Genomic DNA, 16639 nt, shown 5'->3' with positions numbered 1-16639 from the left:
TAAGCCCCCCCCAGACAGTAGTTGCTGTTTATTAGGAACTGAACTGTTGTTGCATATCCGAGGCCTACTCATCTTCTTCTTTTACAAGGGAATATTATTATTTTGGGAATGTTTGGGTAACACAGAAAGAACCAGCCTCACTTTCCGAGGCCTGAGCTTTTGCCCTCGCAGCAGATGAGGAATCTGACTGAAGCGGTTCCAAGACTACACATCGCTTTGAGAACGCTCCTTGCCATCTTTTGAGAGAGCGTAGGGTTAGTCGGAGTCTTTCAGTTTTGGTCCAACTAGAAGTGAAAGCGTGCATGCTTAATCCTGTCACACAGCAGGCTAACTGTTTGCACTGAGCTCTCCAGTCAGTTTCAGACGTAACCAGTTTGCTTTGGAAGTTTCTATGAGCTTTCACCCCTTATGCTCCCATATTGAACACTTATTAGGGGTAATTTCCAGAGGAAAACATCATTCCGAATAATTTAATACTACCCTTGTACCCACACAATGCATTTATGCAAAAAGAATGTTCTGCAGACACTGCTCTTTACTCTTAACTTCAGGTCTTAATTTAAATGTGGTTTTGAAAGTCACTTTCTGAGTCCCCATTTGCTTTAGGATGATTGCAGTCAGACCTGTTCCCCCTGAAGTGAATGGGAAGAGGAGGTGACCTGTACTCACGCATCAGACTTGTTCCTTTAGAAAAAAGTATCTTTAGAGCACGTCCCTGCCAGCCGCATACCAGGACCTGCATGGCAGTAGCCTGGGATGTCGATAGCCCCTGTGACTGGAGTTGCAGGTACCATTTAATACTGAATTAGTTCCTTAATTTTTTTTTTCTTTTTACTAACATTTTGCCAGTGTTTCTAACTGAATATTGGAAAATACGATCATTGTGAAAATGCAGGAGGGTGTAGGAACAAGTGTAAGAAAGATTGAACTGAATGTACTTTGTAACCTCTGTGGGCAGCAAAGTCTACGCTGTACGTGTGGAAGCGTGCCCAATGCAAACACTGGACACGCTGCAAAAACTCCTCGGGAAGGTCCCGATTTGCCAAGGACAGAGCCGGTAATTATAGTGGTAATTGCCGTTACAGGAATTGACTGTACAAGTCAGAACTGTTCTGCATGTGGACTCTGAGTAGCAGTGTGTTTGTGGGTTTGCGTGTACTGTATTATCATAAAAATACTTGACCGTTGAGTTATGTTTACTACATGAAATTCATCATGGTTTTTCCTCCATCACGGAAAAGCAGATGCAGGCAACAACAGACATGTTCCCTTTTCTCAGCCTCCCTCAGCGTCTGTTCCTGATCTCGCTGCATACGCACACTCTGTGGGTGCTTGCAGTTCTCCCTTTTGGTATATTCTCTTTCAGAACCTAGGCCGTACCTGATGCATTGCATTCATTGGCCAGGTCTGTTGTTAACTCATTTACAATAAAATTAATGTAATTTATTATCTGAACTGATAGTAAGGCTACATTTGATTTGAAGGAGTATCTGGTGAAATAAGATATAAAGGAGGCCTGGAATACAGCCAGCACATAGGTGCACGGCGTATGTCACTCGTCCCAAAGTTCTCTGAACTCCTTTGTAGTTTGCAGCACAATGTGCAAACACTGTAGAAATTAAGCAGGTGGAGTAGGACCAGGGAGGGAACCACAGGGAACTACTGCTGCTACGGAACTACCGCTGCACTGTGAAATCACAACCTGAATGTCACACTCGGATTGTTAGAGTGGGAGAGAATTTCAGCGAAGGGCCACTTGGTGAGTGTGTGAAGCAGTTCAGCCCTAAACATATAAACAGCACGAATTCAAGTAAAGCGCATGCCCTGATTAGACATGTATGACATAGGCCTCACAGCCAAAGGTGTGCTCTCCCTCTGCACCAGAGCACTCCAGGAAGCGTTTAAGATTTAACCTGGGCAGGAGAAATGCACTGACAGCCCTACCACCGCCCAGCTCCTCTCATCTCTGCTTAAGCTGCTACTGCTTGAGTAGCAGTGCCCCAGAGCGCTCTCAAAGGCCACTCAGCACTATCACCAAGTCCCAGAGCGCCAAGAAACGACAAAGTTCCCTGAAAGCTCTGTATTTGCCTGTATTTTGAGTGTCCTGGTCAAGACAGAACGAAACACTTGCGTGATCCTGATGGAATAAGGATTATTAGCCAATTCCTTCTAAAGAACCAGTGGAAGGAAAGAAAGTCTTAGGGTTTTCTGCAAGTTTAAAAAGAACCCGTGCCGAGGAAGGATGAGTTCTGTCTTCCTGCTGCAATGCAGGCTAAGCAAGTATGGAGGGTATCCTAAGGTGGGACAACTCTATTGGGATTAGGGGCAGTAAATAAAGCAGCTGAAGGGGGGAGCAGGAAACCCTGCAGCAGTGAGCTCTCCTAAATGAGTAGAAAGTGAACAAGTACAAGTTAACAGAAACAAGATAAAGAAATAAAGGGTGCAAAAGGTGAGTGGGTAAGAAAAAGAGAGTAAGGGAAAAGACCTGATCAAGACAAGTGGGGTGTCGAGGAGGGAGCAAATCCAGAAACTCTCAGAAATCAAAAAATATTGGTGCTTACCACTCCCTGCTCTGAGCTTGTGGAAAGACCTGAACATATTTTCTGAAAATGTAGATTAGGTTTCAGCAGAGTGCAAAGCACAGTACCTAAATAAAACACGCCAAGTAACAAAACCTGTCAGGCTATGGAAGTTGAAAGTGTTAACTACCACTCTGGTACTCCAGAGCTGTGACAAAGTGGGAATCCGTACTGCAGTGAGTGGGAAAGAGAGGCTGGACGTTGAGAAATAGCATGCAGAATGACATCCACCGCAGCCATCACTGACAAAATCTGTAAACCCCCCAGTTTCTCATGAAATAACTATCTTTTCATCATGTACCTATTCACTAAAGGCCATCATACCTGCTGTTTCAGTTATCAGCACTTAGCCTTCAAGATCCTATGACCCAGAAGATGAAGGGTACAACCAGACTATGCCAAACAATGCAGATACCTCCTTAAAGCTTGTCTGCTTCTTCAGAAGCGAAGCGCTTTTGTATATAAATAGTTTCTTTTGCTGTAGTTCCCTGCCCTCTTACCAGGTTAGATGAATGCTAGCACATGGGAATGAACAGTTTACATCAGGGAGGAGAAGAAAACCCATCTCCCTTAACATCATGCTGTTAGGTTGGTTTAGCTGTATCAATCAATTGTACCCTAGTATTATTGCATGCTAGATACACAAGTGTACCCCCAAAAAAGACAAGATGCACATAGAAAACATGGTTTTTACTTCTAAATAATGTTCATTTTTCAATAAAATGTGGAATAGGTAAATATTACCAAAAATATTGGCAAAATAAGCAGCAGAACATGTGGGAAAAGGCAAGTTTCCTGTTCTTCGTGCCCTTCTCCCTTAAACTCTGCATCCATTAAGTGCTGAAGGCACCACGAGCACACGCAGCAGTCTAAAACTCAGGACTATGGATCCCATAGTTAACACTTTCCTTCCACCCCTCACCCTTCCCTTTACGTGCATTTGCCAGCACTTCACAGATGTTCAGATCCAACGTTTCCCCAGAACAACCAAATTATCTGCGTGCAAAGGGAATGCTCTGAAGAGCCGCTGAGACGATTTTAAGTAAACGTCGCAGCCCGGCGGAGTGACACTTTCCGGGACAGGCAGCCTTGAAGCCTCCGGCTCTACGGACTGCGACCGCGGCCCGCCGGCTCCCCGCCGCTCCTGACAGGGAAGCCGGCCGCCACCAAACGCCTGCAGCGCTCCGGGTCACGAAGCGACGCCGCCCCTCCCAGGAGCCGCACTCGGATCCGATCCACCGGCTCGTCGTGCAGCCGCCTTCCCGGGGAGGAGCCCCCGGGGACGGCCAGCACCCGGCAGCCGCCCCTCAGGAGCGCGGCGGCCGTTGAAGCCCGCGGCGCGGGACGCAGCAACCGCCCCTCAGGCAGCCGCGCGCTAGCTGCCCTGCGCACGCGCGGCTCTCAGGCGCCCTCCACCCAATCCGCGTCCCCGCTCGCCCTTGCTGCTCAGCCCCGCCCCTTTCTTTGAACGCCGTCAGCGCCCGCAGCCGCCGCTCTCCGCCAATGGCCGCCCGCGCTGCCGCCCGGTGGGCGGGCGGGGGAAGGCATGACGCAGCGAGTTTTTCCCCTGGCGGCGCCTGGCGCCGGCTCTCGGCGGCGGCGAGGTCGCCGCTCCGGCCTGTGACGCGTGACGCACAGGTACGTGAGGGGCTGGCGAGCCCGGCGGTCACGTGGGGCGGGCGCCGCCGCTGCTGCTGCCAGGCGCCGCGGGTCCCGTGCGGTCGGCCCGCCGCTCCGCCGCCCCTCCCCCCTCCTCCCCCCGCCGCATGTCGCTGGCGGCGCGCCCCGCTCCCCGTCAGCCGCCCGCCGCCCGCCGCCTCCTCCACCGCCGCGACCGCAGCCGCTGCCGCCGCCCTTGATGTGGTTCGGGGCCGGGCGGGGAGAAGATGCCACCGTCCAAGTCCCGCAAGATCGCGATCCTGGGCTACCGGAGCGTGGGTGAGCGCGGGCCGCCGCCGTGAGGTGGTGGTGGTGGGGGGGTGGCGGGCCGTTGGGGCGGAGGTGCGGCGCCTTTCCCCGGCGCGGGCGGGTCGTCCCGGGCTCCGCAGCGCCCCCCTGCTCGCGGGGGAGCCCGGCCCGGCCCGGCCCGGCGGCCCCCGCCGCATCGCCGCCCTCCGCGGCAGCAGGTGCAGCGGCGGCGGTGGGGAGGGGAGGGCAGGGCAGGGCAGGGCCGCCCCGCTTCCCGCCGCCGGGAGCGCGCAGCCGCGGCGGACGGGCGGGCGGGCCCCGCCATGGCGGCGCCGCAGAGCGCTGCGGGCCCGGGGCTGCGGGCGCGGGGCCGCCGTGCCCCTGATCGGAAGTTTCGCGCCCCGCCGCCGCGCTGCCGGCCGGGCCTTCCCTAACGGCTCCGCGGTGCGGCGCGGACCCTGGAGAGCCGGGTCGAGGGGGCGTGAGGAGGTTCCTGCCCGCCGGGGTCTGTCGCTGTGCTGGCAGCTCACCCCGAGGTGCCAGCACCCCCGGCTGCTGCCGCTCCCGGGGAAGCGGGGGTCAGGGCAGGCGCTCTCGGCGCGGGTGGTTGTCAGCCCGTGGGACCGGTAAGGGATGCGGTGCGGACCGGGAGCGCTCCGGTCCCGCTGGCCGAGGGAATCTCTGATCTGACTCTCCAAACACAGGATTTACAGCCCAATTTTGAAATGCCGAGGGGAAACCAGGTTGCTCTGTTGCCCATTTCTGGCGTTTTGGTTGGGGTTGGGTTTTTTTTTTTTCCCCTCCGTAGCGATGCTTCATATCTGCATCAGCAGTGCAGCCAAGCTGACTGTGGAGCCGGTTGTACTCGTTAAGGCCATGGGGTCGTATTGACTCCGTCGTGTCCCCACCACGGGATCGTGCTGCTCTCGCCCGGCGTTGCTGGTACAATCCAGCGCAGGCTAATCTACGTGGAGGAACTTCCTGGAAGCGTTCAGCACAAGTCTATAGTAGCTGACAGGGTTTTTGTTCTATAACTGCCCACACCTGTAATCCTTTCTCCTCCTACACTCACCATCTTTGATGGAAAACAGTTTCAGATGTTTTGGTGTTCGGGTTCTTAAAGCAGAGGGAAATAAGCCATAGTACAGCTATCCTAATCGATCAAACTTAAAAGCGTAGATCAATGTTGAAGATAATGTGCGGTTGGAAAAAAAAGAAGATGCTACAGAGAGATACTGTGCTGCTGTAAAAGGGGTTTTTACATTAAAGTAGTGGCTAAATTGGTAATCTATCTTTTGTTATGCACTCAGCAGAAAGAACCCTTAAAAAAAAAAAAAAGGCTAAATAAGCAGAGCTGTTTCTTGGATTTTGTATGTAACTGCAGCCTGACTTTGGGACAGGGTGGTGTAAAAAGGATAATGAATTTGTCTAGTCCCTAAAAGGAACAGCAAGTAGTAGATTGATCAGTTTGCATAGTATATTTGACATCACTTGTTGCAGTCAGTTTTATTGTCTGTCTTGCGTGTTATGTTTTCTTTTCTCTTTTTTTTCTATGAGTACTGGTGAAAACGAGGAACGGGCAGTATAAGTGGGAAGGAAGAATGCTTGAAATTCTGTCCTGTAGAAGTCTGTGATGGAGACTGGGTGTACTGTTGAGCTTTGGTCTTTCATCTGTTGATAATGACAAGCGGCGGTCAAAAAATCAGATGATAGCAGGGTATATACTCAGTGGAGGAAAAACAGAAGAAATAGTATAGTATCGTTAATCTGGTCGGTGATGTGTTGAACAACAGTATTTGTACAGAAAGGATGGGCAAAAACTTACCTACCGTCTATTAAGACCTACTGCTGAACTTCTTCAACTACAGTTTTCTGAGACTAGTGTGGTATTAGGTTTGATGGGACAAGATTGGTTTTATTAGGACAGCTACAAGTTGTGTGAACATAGAATTAAGAGGGTAAAAAAAATCTGTTTTACTGTAGTTTTCCTTTCATTGTCCTTGACAATTCTGTGTTACCACTTAGGTAAAAATCTTGCATGTTAAAACTGCAAAGTTACTCTTAAATACAGGAGCATTAAATTTCTAGGCAAATAATTATGTAAAAGTTCAAGCAGTAGAAACAGGTCATTGGGGTCTTACTTCCATCTTGTAAAGCTGTTGGAAAAACAAGGAAGTTAAACTGTGAGATTTAGGTTGGGTCCTCTGCTTAGCCAAGTATGCCTCCTAAAGTCTAGGAGGATAGCGACTTAGTTTGGCTTCAGAGAAGCTTTTGAGTAAGTCTTGCTTTGTATTATGATGGCAAGAACGTTACTTGGACCCTGGGTGAGAAAGGAGTTAATCTCTTCTTAGAACAAGCTTTTGGGTGGTAGAAAATGAAGAGCATTTCTTCTGGGGAAAATGCAACATCTGATTAGAGCTAATGTTCATTAAGGTAGGGAATAATTCCAAAATCTGAAGGACTGGAAGGAAGTGTTTTCTAAATCTACTTTTATAATTAGGGAGCTACATTGCTTTACCATTAACACTAATCTTGACCCTGGAATGAGGGAGGCTAACTCTGCTAAGTTGTAAAATGTTTACAGTTTTATAGGTTAGTGTAAATGCTTAGGTGACCCGCTCTGTGTGAGCTCTCCTTGTAATTTGGATGGTGTTTGAGATGAAGCTAATCAGAAAATGGCGAGCTTTTTTTTCCTGTGTCTCTTTCAGTTCGGTGTTGAAATAACCAGGTTTTGATGACATTTCAAGCAGTGAGCTGTTCCCTACGGTTGATGATTCAACAATTTTGCGGAACTTTCAGGTTATGAGCATGTATAGTAATGGACAGACATGTCCTCCACAGGAATTTGTGAAATGGGAGTCTGAATCCTGTACTGGCTTCATGCTAAGCCCTTGTTTCTTTCACTTACATTACATTTTATTCTTATCCCAGTGCTGTTGTCAGATAGACTAGAGGTTGGGAGTGGTATTCTGATATAATAGTTCCCAGAATAGAAAATTCAGGAGTCTGCTTGTTTGAATACACTCCCTCTATCTTTCAACACCACCATCAACCCTTTCATATGTGAAACTAGTATTCTTTGCTGATGGGAGAGATCACAGTGGAAGCCTCATGAATTCCCAGGCAGGCGTACTTTCTGAGATGCAGACAGCGTATTTGCCAGGAACTTCGGGACTTGTTTTTTGGTGAGGAAGGCCAATTACCTGTGGATATAGTGTACAGGTTGTGGCATGATGCTAGACAAAATCACGCAAGAATGTCTCCTTTGGGTTTTGCTCAGGCTTAAATTGGTCTAAGAAAGTTAAATTCCATTATGTAAGTGTGCTTGTCTCAGGTTCTGAGTAGAAATTGGATGGATTTCATCCCAAAATCTGATAGTTTCACAATGGGAGGGACTTGACTTTGATTACTGTTGTTTGATAAGTGACCAGAGTGGGCCAGCTACTTGAGATTTGATTCTGGAAAAAATCTGTCTTATGCATGATGAAGCATAAACTTTTGAAAAATTACTGCCTTCACTAAAAAGAATCTTCATACTTGTATTTTGGTCATAATTTAATATATTCCAAATATAATGGGAAATAATGGATTTGCATGGAAATAAATTAAGCAAGACTAAGATTTTCTCAATCTCTTCAGAGTAACAGCCACTCTAAAAAGCAGCGTATAGTTGTCCAAAATGCTTTGTGCTCAGTTTGGTGGTTCTTTGTTTATAGAAGGAATATGTAAATTCAGACCACAAATGCCGGTATGAAAGAAGAGGTTTCTTAGATCATCTTGTAAAGTAGCTTCTTACTGGGATTCTCGGTATTGAACTGATGGATTTAAGATAAGCAGGGAGGTGTTGTTTGGATCAGCTGCTTCAGTTGTGGGTCACTATCTCAGCCTGATTTGGTTTTTGCTGCTCATATAACTCGTGCTGCTGGTGTTACAGATATGCTTGTAGAAACTGGCATTCTGTTTCTGCATTTTACACGTTTGGACTGGTGATCTGAAAATGCTCTCCTGGTCAGTTTATAGCTCGGAGGGGGAAATCCAGTTAAGTTAGTGGTGACTTACCTATTTTCTTCCCCAGCTAAATAAATCAACTTTTTTGTGTAGATGGAGAGCAGTCCATACCGTGAGCAGAAGTAGTCATGGTCTGTGACTGCGGCATGCAGGTAGCAAAAAAACTATGATGAAACAAAATTACCCGCCAAGCTTAGATTTATATGGAAAGGCTTCCAGGGGGTTGTATTAAGCTAAAAAATGCTTCTCCCCACTCCACCTTGCCTGAAAGCAAGAAAGGCAGAAAAAGCAGTGCCTTTAATACGTACCTGTAAATAGTAAGAGTAATTGTTAGGACAAAATGTAGTTAGTGGTTTTGAAAACATGAGTTATTTGAATATTAGGAGGTTTGTATTATAAAATGGAGTTGAGGCTTTGCTTTTCGCTTCTGAAAGATGGCATCTGTTCGCACAGTAGTATACCACCCTGAGGAGATAGCCCTTTGATATTGGACGGAGGGAAGTGGTAATTTTAGCAGGCAATAAATTGCCCGTGTAAATGTCAAGAGAGGAGGAATGGAGAAATTACTGCTGTCGTGTGCTGTAATTTGCTTTATAGAATTGGTTGTGTCTGCAACATTGGAAAGCCTGAGATTTAACAGGAAAATTGAGCGGTTCAGGATCCAGCTGATACCGAAGGTTAAAATTTTGCCGCGTCCCTAGTAAGCGCCGAGATTATTTTCATAGCGTTTCCCTCATTAGGACTGCATTTGCTCTGCCGGGGTGCAGCAGTGCTGCTAAAAGGAAAGGTTGCAGCTACCAGGGGACTGAAATGAGGCTGGAAATGCCAGCTTTAATTGCATTTCGGTGTGACTGACTGTGCTGTACAGCAGTGAAAGTTGCTACAGCGCATTTGATAGCGGTAGCTGGAAGCACTAGAGGCAGCATGTTCAGCTGTAATATCAAGTCACGGTAGGGTTATTTGAGGACACTGCTCCAGGATTAACTCTTAAATTGCCTGCTCTGATCTCTTTTAATCATAACACTTGCAGTTTTTGCTTGTATATTTAAGCGTTTTGGTATTTGATTACTCAACTTAGAGTTAACTGATGGGAGAAACCAAATGAAACGTAGATCCTGTAATTTATAAGCTATATAAAGTTGAAGCTCTTCATTTAGATATACTACACTGCCTTCAGTGTAGGTTCTGGGTAAAGCAACCACCTTTGCGGTACACACTGCTGCGGAAACTTAGCATAACCACGCGTTTGGGATTACAAGAGCAGCCTAAAACGTGATGAACTACCGATGATGATTAACTTCCTGTAGCTCTCCTGAAGGTGACATTCAAAGGCGTATTTTAAAAACTGCTTGACTTAATTTTGTATTCAATCCAAAACTGAAACAGCTTCTCTCTGGGATATTCATAATGCACTCAAGCTCTGCGAATCCTGCATGAGTCAAAATTGCTTGGTGTCAACCCAAATTATTCTGAATTGGAAGCTGCAGACATGAAGCACGGTATGTAAAAACATGAAGCTGCCCTTGTCGGTCATGGATCTGTCTCCTTAAGGACTTCAGAGGCTTCCTTTTGTTTTCCAAGGCCTGTATTTGAAGTGAACGGCGAATTTGTTGTAAATTTGATACTGTGAGAAACTAAAATGTGCTTCCTGAGTTTAGAGGGTGGTTGTTGCTTAAAATTTCTGTCTTCCAGTCCTGGTCAGGAGATTTGCTTTCCTATATGGTTCTTGCACACTGATGGCAGCTATTCTGCAAATGAGGGGATGTGCAATGGGGGAAAAAGGGAATGATGTGAAGAAAATCCATGTTATATGTTGCCTAGCGACCTCTTAACAGGATTTAAGATATTTAAGTTTACCAAAAATGCATGAATGTGGGCCGTTAAAGATTATATTTCGTTCTTGAGAAATAGGAAGTGCAGTGGAATTGTTTTTAGAGGGAAAAGATGCTTGTAGTGAACTTGTAACAAGGAAGTAAACTGAGGCAGTTTTTGAACAGAGTGCTGGAACAGGCTTTCAGGTGCAGCTTTTCTCAAGAAGTGGCTCTGCCACTTTTGTTTTTTAATTGCCATGTAATGAAGGCAGATGCAAATGAACTATATGGGGTGGGGCTTCCCTTGGCTCAAGTCGAGTTAATCCTGCACTGTGGCTGGAAGTTGCGCCTTCCTGCCTGCTCCCGGGTGCTGGCACTGGTGTGCTGGAAGCCTGGTCACCAGCTTGGGGAATTGATTTCTTTCAAAAGTAACGCAACCAGAAGGAAAAGTTTCATATCCTTCAGCTGGTCGGCTCTGCAAGTACAATCTTGATAGAGGGAATGGGGTCAGCAGCGTGAGCTGTTTGAGGGAGGGTGGAATAGGCTCTTTGTGGCTGTGCAGACTTTATTTCAGTCAGACCTGTTGTGAAACCACATCTGTAAGTATTTTCCTCCACCACTCCAGATAAGTGTGAATGCTTTTTCGTAAACTTCCAACAGCGGGCTTTTTGAATCTGAGTAGTTCTCTTGATGGAAAAAGATAGCCTTGTTAAGGTGGCGAACTGTGCATTAGGAAACCATGAAGAAATCAAGTTTTTCAAGATTCTTATTTAAATAACCTTCGTAGTCAAATCTAATCCTTTCATGCAGAATTGAGGAAAGGAAAGATGTTTGGCCGGGGGTAACTCTAAACCTTGTTCTGAAGTCTTCAAATGCAGATGATGCTTCAAGTGATATGATCTGCCGGAGTTTTCTAGAAACACTTGGTAGTAAAGATGCTGCAGTGGAGGAAAGCCAAAAGTTGAGACTATAATGTGCAAGGTGCTCAGAATTGCTGATTGCCTCTCTACTTTGAAAACCAGTGGGAACAAATCTAAAGGTTCTGTTGCTTTTCAGAGTAATCTTCAGTGTTTGCTAAGATATACTACAAATATGTGTTGTCTGCAAATACCGATTCACTCCTCAGCCTGGTTGACTCCTCCTTCAGTTGTAAGTATTTGTTGACACTGTTGCAGCATAGAAATGATTCACAACTACTTAATCTGTTTAGATGCACCGGGTCTTCCTCAGTTTACCTTATGCACTTCGATGCAAATTTTAAGTATAGTTGTATGAAGGGTACGGGTTGAGAAAATGGTGAAAAAAGCAGTTCCTGAAGTGCAGATTTTGGATTATCAAGCATGATGTGCCAATCAAAATGAAGACAGGACAAGCAAAGAATAGCTTGTGAACCTTGGAGGCTCCTGCAAAAGGGAGGACTACTTGGAATTTCTTATGGGACTTCTTAAGTGAATTAGAGAATTTATGACTAGAACATGAGAAGGAAATCTCTAGTAGTTTAATTTGGATGAAATCCGTAAGAGTTTGTGGATAATGGCCAAAGATTAATCTTTTGAGGCATAAGACTAAACGAATGATTTCTGAAGGCCTTTTAAGGAACAGAAGACCCTAATGTGTGACACTCAGAAGACTTGTTCAGAAAAGTTGCGGTCTTTCTACATTAAATAGATATGAACTCCAGAAATCACGATTCCCTGTTAGATTATGCTTTAAACAGTAACGTTTCCTTTCAGCTCTTTTTAAATAAAACACTGAAGTCTTGTTTAAGAGGAGTTAATACTGAATGAGGAGTTAATAAAGAATGAGGAGTTAATACTTCTGGAATGGTTATCAGTATTCTTAGGTATTTTAGATTACAGCAACCAGAACAGCATGCATGAGAAATCTTAGCTAGTTATTTGTATTCTGTGGAGTATTGAGTTAAATGAATTTTAATTTGGAAAAAGAGGGAATACAGAAGTGGTCTTCAGTGTGTGGGTGTGAACATGTGCAAGTGTAATATGAAATTATGATACGAAAGTGTCTCTTGACAACATTGTCTCCTGAGTTACTGGGATACATCTGTCTAGCTTCAACAACTTGTCAGATTGTATTGCCAAAACTTCATTCAATATGTATAACCTCTTTGAAAGGTACTCTTGCTATATGCAAAAGAGCTGATGCATTTAATGGAGGAAGACTCCATTAAATCTGTCCTACAAACTGTCAGAACAATCAAGCACTTGACATTAATGCATTAATAACAAATTTTTGGTGTTCTAAAATCTGTTTCAAAATTAGCATTTTTAATCAGAACTGGAAGTTTCTGCTTTGAAACGTGCGTATAAACAAGCACCGTGTTTCTTAGTTTGCTGCAGTACCTTCTGCATTGCTTTCTTGGAAATGTCTGTTTCTAACAGATGTTCTGCTTCATCTGTATGGTTTGACACTGGTGAATAAATTCTAAAGAGAGGTGTTAGTTGTGCTGTTTTAACTTTTTTCATGTTTGGAGAAAAAGGTTGTCAAAATTCTTGATAAACTTTTTGTGGTTGCTAAACTTAAGTCTAAAAATTGTTTAAATGTAAGGTAATTCAAGTTTTTCTGAACAGTAAAGCTAGGAAGGTAAGAAGTTGTCTGAATGTTTCGAAATCGTGTTCTTTATACAGAGTGTATCAAGGACTCTTAATGACACCTAAACCATTTTTCTGCTTGTCCTTCCTCATCTGCAAAATACCTTTTATCCCTAAGTGTGATGATAGGACAGAAGAAGAGTTAAAGTGAAACTTCCAGAATGGTTTCAATGACTAGCTTGTTGAAATTTCTTCTAGGTGAGTGTCTTGGATGGTGTTCCTAAGCCAAGCATTGGGTTGTGTCACAACCAACTGCTATGAACAAGTGTAAGTTAATGGTAGTACAAAAGAATAAGATTATGCCTTCGCTCTTTGCATTTCCAGGCAAAAATATTGTGATCTTAAAAAGCTATTATCTCATATACAATTTGTAGCTAATGATGAGACTGTAGGATACACGTTTCTTTTTTTCTGAAGATGGTCATATGAACATCCCGTTACTTTAGCATCCAGCTGCTCATGTGGGCATGGGCTGTACATCCCAAAGGTTGAAAGGGTTTAAAGGTGGATGTTGGTAGGGAGAAGAAGGGACAGTATGAGAAGGGGTGTATGGACCCAAGTTTTAAGGGCAGCTTATTGTGGGGAAAGTTGGGCCATGCCTCTCCAGTTCTTACAGCATGGAAGTGTGGAAACCACAAATGAAGATACAGGTTATTTCCCAAATAGTCAGGCTAAGGAAGGAAGCAACTTCTGAAAGGCTTTGCTGTACCTGTGGTAAATCTTGGCCCTTGACCTATTTGCCTGTCATAGTTCACATTTTATCCATTTCTGCCAAGTAGATGTTACGTACTTAATTTCTTAGGTACAGTTTAAAATAGACTTGCATTTACGATTAGCTGGTTTAACTTATGATTTAACTGGATAACAGCAGAGTAATAACCACTATCGCACTTTGAGAATTTTATTTGCAAAATTGATAAGCAAAGACTTGTACAGCAGACAAATACAGAGTGCTGCTCTGTCTCTTGAAGGTTGGCCTGAAGTTAGGTTGCCTTAAACTGTAGCTTGATACTCAGCTCCTTGTCCAAGTTGCGTGGTTGTGCTAGCGGAGTGCTGGGAAGTGAAGAATCCAGCTTCTCTTGGCATGTACTTCCTCAGGTGCCAGAGCTGGACTGGCTGGAAGACACTTCACTTGTGAAAGACACTCTTAGTGGAAAAATAGTTTAATGTCAGATTGGAAATGTCATCCTCAGCTATCTCCCTGGGCTGTTTTCGAGGGGGAGGTGGGGTGCGTTGCTGTTTGTTCTGTGGGTTTTTTTGTTGTTCTTCCTTGCAAAGATCAAAGTTCTGCATTGTGACCTTTTTGTACTAGAGAGTATAAAAAACTGAGAGTAGAAAAGTATGATTCCTGCCCGAAAACTCTTAATTTGAAGTACCTTGTGAGCCAACAGATGGATACACCCTGGCTAGGAAGGTGAGAAAGCCAGCTGGCTATCATGACAGGCAAGAACTCTGTAGTATGCTGTAGCAAACAAGGGTCACCTAGTCTATCTTCATTGACCTATGGCAAAATCAACTATGTCATGTCATATCTGATGGATCTTTGGCTTAAATTCCCTTAAAATTTCCCAAGGTTGGGGAATCTAATGGTTCTTCTGCATGGTGTTATCCTTACCCTTGATTCTTTTTTCCCTGGTGTGTTATCCACATTTCTCATGCTGTGATTTTGGCATATTATTACTTTGAACTTTCTTTACTGTTAACAGATTGTCCTCTGTATTCAGAGGCTAGTCTGTTATGTTGATCAGATAAGTGTGTAAATGAAGAAGGCTTGAAGAGGAGTTAGTGGGGAGGGGTTAATGACTAAGTCCAGCTGTATAGAGTGCTATGGTGTGAAGATGGCATTTAAAAGATTGTGGCTTTCTTCAACCCTGATTAATAGAGGGGAGGAACTTCACACCTTAAGCAGAAGGAACATGGAAGATGCCTATAAAGTTAATTCAAAGAAGATCTAGGATTGAATTAGAGGAGAGACAATAGAAACTTACCAAAGTTGATGTGAATGTGATGGGGGGAGACAGTTTTTGTAGAGGAAGGTACAGTTCGGCATACTGGTTTTTATGTTGGCATGGTTATATATAGATCCACAGCAGCCTTGTGCTAGCACAGGAGAACTGAAGTGGTCAAGGCTCAATTGTATGATCGTTAATCAAGACGGTCTCAGTGTCTACCTATGCATCTGTTGACAGAGGTGTGATGGAGTTGACCATGTCCTGCTCCACTGGTGGAAGAGTCAAGACTAATCTTTGTCAGTATCCCTAAAGACCAGCTTCTCTGTTTTGCACTAAGAGATGTTAGTGTTGTCAGGGTTGGTACCGCAGTTCCTGATGCTTCATGCAGCTGTGGGAACTTCCACCAGTGTAGGTCATAGCAGGTAGATAGGGCTGTGTGCTGATGTTGGACACCGGTAGCAGCACGCTTTCCATGGAAGTCAGGTTTTGGCTGCCGTGTGCATTGCTGGCATTTGTTGACATTGGGTTCATCAGACTTTGGACCATCAGTGGAGACACGAAGAGCCTGTTACATTGACTCACTACTTCATAGTCATGCATACTGCTGCAGGCTGAAGCTGCCTTTTGTTGCTAAGATCTTTTAGTGATTATTATGCAGTTAGATTTGTATATATGTTTAATAGGTTGTAAAAGTAGCCTGCCTTTGTTGGGACAAATCAGTAATACCTTCAGGTTTTGCTACAGGTTGGTGAAGAGCTCTGTGGACCTCCCCTCAGAATAAGACTGAAATTTCTTAGCTATAGTTGCTGGATATATATCACATTATTTGTTTGGGTGATGTTACCAAGAGAGGGGATATTACCATTACTGTCGTGTCAGGATTTTATCAGGTACTCGCCTTCTGTCATCCTACAACAAGGAAGAGAGAAACACATCTCTTACTATTGTTCTTGCAGTTCCAAGAAGATCCTTGAGGCCCTGTATGATATGCATTTCAGTAGCACTGCCAAGAGGGTCCATTCCTCACCATTTCAGCTGCATTTCCGACAGTTTACTTGGCACTACGATACACTTGAGGTCAAGCTCCTAGACATGCCTTTTTAAAGTGACGCCAGGAAAATTTCTCTGGCATTTTCGGAGACTTAGCCCTCTGCTTGGTGATGGTTGTAAGCAATGATGAGGTATGGTGGCCACAGTGTTGGCAACAGTGAATGCTATGGCTCCAGTCTTCATAAAGATCTTTAAAGGAAGATCCTTAGGGAAGATCTCCATTTCAGTGACCCGCTGATCTGCATTTCAGTGATCCAACAGTACAGATCTGTTGAAAGACTGAGGTCTTTCATCTCGGTAAGGGTTCTGTGCTATTAAAGCTTTCTCTGTTATTGGCATAGATCAGGTGGTGTAAAAATACAAGTGCGATTTGCGGTGAAAGGAAGAGGAGAGAAGAGTTTATGCTGTTTTCCAATAGAAATGTTCAGTTTAAAATCCTAATTTGTACCTGTACGATCTGGCTTTTTCAAATGGCACACTGCTTTACCAGGTGGTCAGCGGTAGCATGTAACTTAATGTGGCTGGTGTTAACTTCAGCCAGTTGTGTAGAAATGAAGAAAAAAAAAAAAAAAGGAAAATAATGGCTGCAAAGCCCTGGTAAACCTTAACAGCTGCTTTATGCCATGTGGTGTGCATAGAGTGGAGTTCATCGGCTTCTGCCATTAAATTCAGCTGTGCTGCAAGTGCAGTTAAAGCAGTGTCTATGCAGCGGATGGAGAGCT

The 16639-nt window shown here is 44.7% G+C and overlaps 1 protein-coding gene across 2 annotated transcripts in view; it reads left to right on the top strand.

Moving 5' to 3' along the window:
- Window positions 1–4139: 4139 nt before the first annotated feature.
- RHEB (Ras homolog, mTORC1 binding) overlaps window positions 4140–16639 on the top strand; it is a 43743-nt gene continuing 31243 nt past the window's right edge. The window contains exon 1 of one of the 2 annotated variants that reach the window (XM_075492346.1): window positions 4140–4517. In XM_075492346.1, coding sequence (XP_075348461.1) covers window positions 4466–4517 — 52 coding nt within the window. In that variant the 5' untranslated portion in view covers window positions 4140–4465. The remainder of the gene's footprint in view (window positions 4518–16639) is intronic. The other variant, XM_075492345.1, reaches the window with a different exon arrangement.

The sequence above is a fragment of the Mycteria americana genome, chromosome 2 (genome assembly GCF_035582795.1).
Source record: "Mycteria americana isolate JAX WOST 10 ecotype Jacksonville Zoo and Gardens chromosome 2, USCA_MyAme_1.0, whole genome shotgun sequence".
Classification (NCBI taxonomy): domain Eukaryota; kingdom Metazoa; phylum Chordata; class Aves; order Ciconiiformes; family Ciconiidae; genus Mycteria; species Mycteria americana.
The sequence above is the reverse complement of the archived record's forward strand: the minus strand, read 5'-3'. Positions and strand labels throughout refer to the sequence as shown.